Here is an 8,356-nt window from a genome sequence, read left to right as displayed (position 1 = left end):
ACACACTCACTCACAGGGAGAGTGTGGGATGGAGGCGAGCGAGCAGGGGGAGACCAAGAGCAAGATGGAGAACGGAGGGTGATGAAGCGGATTGTGTGGGCGAGCCGAGCGAGTGAGTGAGATTGATCGTGGAGAAGCGTGTGTGTGTGTGTGTGTGTGTGTGTGTGTGTGTGTGTGTGTGTGTGTGAGTGTGAGTGATAAATGGCGAGTGAAGTGAGGCCCTGCTCCACTGCCACAGCAGCTTCATGAACTGTGAGCTCCTCAACCTTCAATGAACAATAAGAGCTGCTGAAGCACTTGATTATAATTCACAGTAAGATGGATGACATTATATATATTTCTACACTGGTTACTCTATATAAAGTCATACATTTGAAGATATTGAAACGGCCTTTTCACCTTCATTGCCATTTTTGTTTGTCTGACTATCAGCAGGATAAGGACACGCTCACACCTACACGAATACTTCTGTGTATGATATAATATAATACTTCCTGTGAGGAGGCAAATCGCAGCGTGGTTTCACGTTAAGTTCACTTTGCTGAACTGTTATCCGATAAGTTCATTCTTAATGTTTTAATAAAGAAAAGTAATTAATTTACTGTCACTTTTTTCCACATTAGTCAGATTTTAATTTTAATCCCATTAGGATTTGATGTCGAAAGTTGACATTTCTTTTGTCATCAAATGGAAACGTTGCATGGCTGACACGGATGTAATATAATAATAATACACTATTAAATTAATTTGCTCATGTTGCATCTCCATAGCAACACGGCTCATGGTTTCAGTATGTTTTCATTTCTGAGTTTGGGACATTTTGTATTTTGCCCTAATGGCTGAATGGAAAATGCTGGAGAAAAAAAACACTTCTCCGCTATTTAGATCCAGCACTGCTGTTGCATTCTGGGAGGAGAGACGATATGTCCGCTGCACGCCTGAGCCCATTCACTTCTGCATTATCCTGCGGGTCCGACTTCAAGGCCACGGGGAAGTTGACAGAGCGTGGAACAGCTGCGAGGCCCATTGCTATGTGGTAAACGCGCGCTGAAATAGCCAAATTAATGGAGGGGGCTCAAGTCCAAACTGGGGTTCAACACCAGGCTACATTTTAGTGCCATGAGCTGTCAACCAGTCCGGCAGACGTCAATATTTACTGCTGCCATGACACGGCAACTGGCACAGAAAAGGGGGGCGGTGGCAGCCATTTTGGTTCCTCTTAAATCCAACTATGACTTTATGCCAGATTAATGAGAATCCCCTTTTTGTGACAGCACCTCAGGATTGTTGTTTCTCCGTCTGAATGTGTCAGAAAGCAAGAACGATCAAATAAAAACAAACCTGCAGATAATCTATGTTTTGAGAATCTCGGTTCACTGTAGAAACCGATGAGCAACAAGCTATTTCTGGTTCCTCGCACAAGGATATAAAAGGTAAGACCTGCTCATCATATCTCTCCTGACTTGCAGACTCATCGCTGCTTTTCAGGGAAGACACTCTTCTGCCTGATGAACTGCGGCTTTCCCACGTTGCCATGACGACCGTGCCTCTGTGTACCTCACAAAAACCTCCCCGCACCTCCTCCCGGTGCCTCTCCGCCTTCCCCCCCCCCGGTTTGAGCCGATCTTCTCCTTCTGCTCAGGGAAACTTCAATTACCGACAACACTTTTTCAAACCACCACAAGGCCCTATTATGGTCAAATGAGACGCTGCGGCCGGCCCGGGAGCCGCATCTCCTCCCCTGTAAATCTGAGCGCGTTGTCTCATGCTCAGGGTGCTGTGACAGGACAAGGTCAAAGGGGTCGTGCCTCCAGGTGATGTGTTTCCATAAGGCCGAGGAGAGGAACTGCACATATATGGTGCGGCCTTTATTTATTGCCAGCTCTTTCCTGGATGACTACAGACTCTCCTCCTTCTGCAAGCTCTGCACCTCTTCTAAAGAAATGGAGCTCTGCGTTTTTTCAAAAAAGCGAGATCCAAAATGAGATGGGAATCTGCGATGGTCTCGATTTTATCTGTCACATGTAAACAGAATGAGATATAATGCATCTGCGTGAGGTTTGCCTTGAACTAGCTCTACACAAAGCAGTAATGTGAGTGTTTAACTTCAAATGGCTGAGCGGCCTGGACACTGTAAGATGGAGCTGACAGTTAGCAACACAAAGGGACTGTATGCTTTAGTGAGCAGGAAATCAGGGACGATTCCGCAGCCTTAACATGTTTCCTATGCAGACGCTGCGGAGGGCGGGCCCCTACTGACCCATAACACAAACATGGGTTTATCTGAACGCTTATCATGCAGCCTGGGGTCCCCACACAGAGCTTCCTCTGTCTGCCTGACTCACACTGGTCTGCAGCCCTAAAACTGAAACCAAAAAGTGAAAGGGAAGCGGCAACGAAAAGGGAGAGCGTTCAGATCAGTTTCTTCATAATGACTTTTCAATGGAGCAGATTCCATTTGTCACTATAAGAGCAGGAAAGCTACACAGTCTACAGTACATCTTCATTCATATAAACACTGACACCTTTTATTTCTCTGCTCCCACTTTAATTCAGAAGAAAAGCAGCCACGGGAGATTAGAGACTCAACTCTGAAAGCTGCACTATGCAATATGTGAAACAGAGAATTACCACCTGAAGATGAAGACCGCGTCCCTCAAGGGCCATGTAGTCCGCGAAGGCCGAACCGAAATGAGACTTGCAGCAGAGCTGAAACGACGTGTCTCAACTTCCTCCTGGATACAGGTACATATATCCATTATCCATAATTTGGAGCCAAAGTCTGTGCAGTAGTGATCGTGGTGTGGAGCCACAGCATTGATACACACACCAATCACAAGTCAGTCTCAGCTGTCAATCATGATGTTCTGCTTCTATTGCATCAAATAACTAACGTGAACATCAGTGTGACAGAAACCATATTTGAGAAAACTATATGTAACGTGTCATTTTTAAAGTTTGGACCATGTCCCATCCACCAAACCGGAGGAAGTTGGGTATATGACCTTTACTGCTCTGACACAGACGACGCTCCGTGCATAAGACAATATTTAAATTCCCCTGCCTCCATGGAGAAGGCCTCATCAGCAGGCAGCTCCTGATGGGAATTCACTTTCCCCTCTGACAATAAAAGAAGCCAGGGGCCCGCTCACCCGTGGCCGACACCGTAAACACCATTCTCGCTGCAGTAAATGTCAGGCATAGGTAGGCACTGCACACGGCACATGACTCACATCACTGTATACAGATTCCCAAGATGCTATCCGTCTTCAGTCCTTCTCCGCACGGCTCTGCTTCTTCCCTCCTTTCAGGGTAAGACTGCGTCGCCATGCGAACACTTTTGTGTCGGACTGCAGGATGTGTGCACTCGAGAGTCTTGACAAGAAGACAGAGAAGGTGCCTGGTACAATTTTTCACCCACGCCTCAATCCGGTTGAGTCCATCACCACAAAGGCTACAGTTGTTTTTGTCAACAGCACATCCAGGGTGAATCATGAGCAGAGAGGCGACCGATTGACGCTAGTTTCCTCCCTCAAGTAGAGGATTTAGTTTGGTTGCATGTCCCAACATTGTGGCCAAATCAAAGCTTGTCTCTTGCGTAGGACATTGGTTTCATTTCAGCGGCCAAAAAGATCCCACACTTCCTTTTTCCCATGTCTAGTCCCATTCCCACACCCGGACCCTCGGCTCCTCAGCCCCCCCAAGCAGCGCTGAACTAAACGATCTCTGTGGTTCCACTCACCACAGCCTGCAAAGTGAGGCCTGATTAACCCAAGCTGCAGTGAGTTATGTTAACATCGAACCAATGCATGCTCTGCAGAGACATCCTCAGCTTTTATCAACACCAGAGGGTGCTGCTGTGTAGGGATTCATCAAAGTGGATGAGGAGGAGGCAGTGCAGTCTTACATGTCAAATCATAATCTGTTTATAAGCTGGTTCTGGTTTTTGACAGTGTGAGAGAACCGAAAAAAGAATACAGCTACTGTATTTTGACCCTTCCCTTCAACTGGCAGCAGAACAGAGCTGCTGCTTCTTCTGGTTTTGGTTGTTTATACATATTTCTTTCCTCCTCTGAACATGAAATCTATCTTTCCCTGCGGCACATAGAGAAAACCCTTTCACCATATCTCCAGATGGGTCCACATTTTCATATTTTGCCTATATTTTGCCTATATTCACAAGTTTGTTTGGTAGATAGAATAAGAATCTGTTTTAAATCACATTTTTCTATTGTGAGGTTTATGTGATGATGTTTTAATCAGGTTTTTATGACTTGTTTCCCACTTTCCTTTACTTCGATGTGGGGTATTATATGATGTGTAAAATGAGTTGATGCTACAGCAGACATTTGGGAAAAGCACAGATATGACTAATTACAGTGATGCTGTTTCATTTGGATTCCCAAGGATCACTGATCCATCAAACACAAATGGGATTCAGCCTTTATTAATTGCTTTTCCTTTTACTGCATATTGAAATGTCCGAGGAGATTCATTCCCACAGCTCTCTCTCTCATCCGTCAGGGAAACAGTTGAGTCATCCTCGCACGACACTGGGTCATTTGTGTTTGCAGCCTACAGCTTCATCCAAAAGGCACTGATTTAGTGATGTAATGATATCTGCAGATCAGAAACAGGATATAAACAGGAGTAATTAATAACAGTGAACAAGTGCTTTGTCCCATCAGTACAACCCAGTAATATGACCCCCACTAAGTGCAATGCTATTGCCTTTGCTTCTCTGATACATGGAAATATTTGCCTTAAACAAAGCTCTGAAGGCGTCACTGTTAGAGCACATGTTTGTGTTACACATCAGTTCAATGCTTTGTGAAGCAACTGAAGTCTGCTACTCGTCAGTGGTGATGGAACCACACCCGGGTTCTTCACTTTTGTAGGTCCCCTGCTCATTTTTCGCAATTGGCAGATCTAATCTGTATTTGGATGTGTTGTGACTTTTTGCAGGGAACGCGTGTCGTCAACCTGATGAACCTGTTTGCACGTGTTTCTTGTATTTGCACGTGTTTTCTCAATTTGCAGTGCGTTGAGTTCTCTCGGCCACAGTACAACATTCTATGTGGTCAAAAAGTACATGGTGGATAAGTGTAGTGAGAGTAGTGCAAACCAATATAGTGAAAAAATGGATTGTTGTAGTATGATGAGCAGCATTTACAGTTAAAAAAGGGCAAAATTACTACAAAAACTTACAGGTGCATGGAAAGCTACTGATACTAAATGTGGCTTTAATGTAATTTTGGGGAAATTTCACATTCTAAATCTTTATTAGTTTTAATCAAAGCATCTTATTGTATATTAAAGTATATATATTATATAGTATTGATTAAAATCAGCCTGGGAAGTGTTGATTGGTCTGTGAAGTACTTCTTCATGTAAAATGGAGCAACCGTCGTAAAACGCTGCCGCAAAGCGCGTCTCCAGTGTCGCGAAGCAGCCCCTGATCTTCGGCGTGTGAAACCCCGTCCGGTCTCTCCGTACGGCACCCCAGCTGAAGACGGTGAGTACTTCATCCTGTTCCGCTCGAATACTGCAAATAATACTAAATACTGAGGTTTCTGAAGTAACCGTGTTACTCCGTGTGTTGCAGAAAGATGCCCGCCAAAGGTCCTCTGCAGTCGGTCCAGGTCTTCGGACGCAAAGTGAGTAAAAACACCGAAGTTATTCCACGTGTGGTGCCGCGGCGACGCTGTGTTGCTGGCGCTCGTTAGCTCCAGTGGCTAACGCGAAAATGTGGCGTGACGCTGTTTCACACCGATGAAACGCTGTAGATTTATTCTACGCGTGTTTGTGTCGCTTTATTAACGTACTGAAGCTTTGCGTGTGTCTCTGATGCTGTTGTGTGTGACCGTAACGCTCCTGTGTGCGTGTAGCGAGTGTAGCGACGTCGTTTAGCTTAGCTAGCTAGCCCGGTTGCTAGCAGTGGTTCGGTGTACAGGGGGGGGGGGGGGTGACAGCGTTTGAAAGTTAGCTCACACGTCAACTCACGCGATTTAAATATACACATTTATTAAACTTAAACGTCACGTGGTCAGAAACGGTCAGATATCATGTACAGGATGAGTCTCATTCATTAAAACGAGTGTGTTCCACATGTGTGTGTGTGTGTGAGAGGTGAAGTCACTCACAGATACGTGATGCACTTTATAGTTTGGTTGGAATCTGATGCAGATGTTTGTCTCGTAGAAAACCGCCACAGCCGTCGCCCACTGCAAGAGGGGGAATGGCCTGATCAAGGTGAACGGCAGACCCCTGGAGACTGTGGAGCCTGCGACCCTCCAGTACAAGGTGAGTCCGGGGAGGAGAGGCCAACACCCGGGTGGAGAGAGGCAGGGACCTCGGGGTGGGGGGGGGGGGCTGATGGAGGCAGGCCTGGTGTAATACTGTGTATTTAAAAAGAAGTGTCCAAGTGTTTTTTCTCTTCATTGATGAGTGGATCGATTGTGTTTTATTATTGATAATATTGTGTGATGTTACAGGTCACATGCTTAGTGTCTGTGATACTTATAAACGTATCTACTTTCGTTTTAATGTCTGTTATACATAACTATAATAGGTTAACACAAGTTTAACCTAACGCATTGAACCTGAATTAAGACAAATAATTTCATGCACTTTCTAAGTTCTCATATCGGCCAACCAATAATTCACTTGGCTCTATTCTTAATATTGTTCAATAGATATATAATTCTGATGTTCTGCTGAGCATAAAGTTAACGTCTGTTTGTTCTCTCAGCTTCTGGAACCCGTGCTGCTGCTCGGTAAGGAGCGTTTTGCTGGAGTTGACATCAGAGTCCGAGTGAAGGGTGGTGGACATGTGGCACAGATCTATGGTAAGCAGACCTTTACTCGCTCTCAATGTAGTTCTTCTTTATATTCAACACTCACTAGTGTGTGTGAGATTTGTGATTATGAGTTATCAATCACGGTATAAATTGTTGTTTTTCAGCTATCCGCCAGGCCATCTCCAAGTCCCTGGTCGCATACTACCAGAAGTGTAAGTATTACAATGGTACAATCACTGATCGTGTATAAACTAAATGCTGCTGCAGTGACTGGTTCTTGTTCATATCTGAGGTCAGCTCCTCAAAACCGACCGGACCTGACTAATTTAAAAGATTTACATTTGAAGTTGAAGCATCGGCTGATCACATATTACTTTCTGCAAATATGTGAACAAGAGTTAAAGTTACAGAAGTTATTGAGAGGTACCTAAGACACATATTAGGAACATGCATGTAAATGGAGCTCAGCTTGTAAGGTGTCAGATTTGTTTTTACGATGTTATGCAGTGAAATGTTGATGCGTAGGCCTGATGTATGAGAGATATTAAAGTGAGGGGCCGAGGCCAATGATCTATACATGTTCAAAACAGTCCCATCATGCCTTGCTGCTCCCACACCATAGTTGGGGCGACATTTTTTGAAACCATTAACAACAAATGGGAGGAGCAGGGAACCACTCATGTGCTTAAGAGTTTTTTTTAATAACCAGTGATCTCATGTTCCACCAGATGTCGATGAAGCCTCCAAGAAGGAGATCAAGGACATCCTGATCCAGTACGATAGGACCCTGCTGGTGGCCGACCCCCGTCGCTGCGAGTCCAAGAAGTTCGGTGGACCCGGAGCTCGTGCCCGCTACCAGAAGTCCTACCGTTAAATGCCCTGTACATTTTCATAATAAATTGGGAAGAACAAATAATTTAATTTGTCCTTTTAATTAATATTTATGTGCGAGTTGCTCTTCCCCTCACTTCAGTTTCAACAGGCAGGGATGTCTGAATATTAGGAATTTGCCAGATTCAACTGGCTCACTGTAGTAATGACCTCAGCCTAAGAGGTTATGTTTTCATCTCCATTTGTCTGATATATTTACTTGACGGATTACCATGAAACTTGGTAGAGTAGATCCATTAAATATTGGTTAGGATGCAGATCCAGGAAGTTTTGTTACATATTTAACTATTTCTGATGGATTTCACAGAAATGTGTATCTAGATGATACAATTCAGACTTTTAGGGAACTGATGTGTATGAGTGTGCAATGTGGTGCAGATTGATTAGTGGATATATGCCATCTAAGGAGAACGTTCTAATTTCTTGATCATTTAGCACAAAGGAAGTGCATTTATCATGAATCGCATTGGTATGGTGTTATGTGTAGTCAAAGGAACAGAGGCCTTAATATAAAATTGCATAGTACAAATATTACTTCATCGTGACTCAGTTACTGTCGGGCTATGTTCAATCCTTAAGGACTAAACTACGATTTGATTATTTCTCTTAGATTCAAGATACAAGCAAACTTATTCTGAGTTAGTTTCTTGTCCCAGGCTCTGAAC

At 44.2% G+C, this 8,356-nt stretch overlaps 1 protein-coding gene across 1 annotated transcript; it reads left to right on the top strand.

Moving 5' to 3' along the window:
* Window positions 1-5,420: 5,420 nt before the first annotated feature.
* rps16 (ribosomal protein S16) lies at window positions 5,421-7,716 on the top strand. The gene is made up of 6 exons (XM_034578014.1): window positions 5,421-5,515; window positions 5,606-5,657; window positions 6,202-6,303; window positions 6,752-6,848; window positions 6,965-7,012; window positions 7,529-7,716. Exons 2-6 carry the CDS (start codon window positions 5,610-5,612, stop codon window positions 7,672-7,674), a joined length of 441 nt encoding a protein of 146 aa, XP_034433905.1. The 5' UTR covers window positions 5,421-5,515; window positions 5,606-5,609; the 3' UTR covers window positions 7,675-7,716.
* The last annotated feature ends 640 nt before the right edge of the window (window positions 7,717-8,356 follow it).

The sequence above is a fragment of the Hippoglossus hippoglossus genome, chromosome 23 (assembly GCF_009819705.1).
Source record: "Hippoglossus hippoglossus isolate fHipHip1 chromosome 23, fHipHip1.pri, whole genome shotgun sequence".
In the NCBI taxonomy this organism is placed as follows: domain Eukaryota; kingdom Metazoa; phylum Chordata; class Actinopteri; order Pleuronectiformes; family Pleuronectidae; genus Hippoglossus; species Hippoglossus hippoglossus.
The sequence above is the reverse complement of the archived record's forward strand: the minus strand, read 5'-3'. Positions and strand labels throughout refer to the sequence as shown.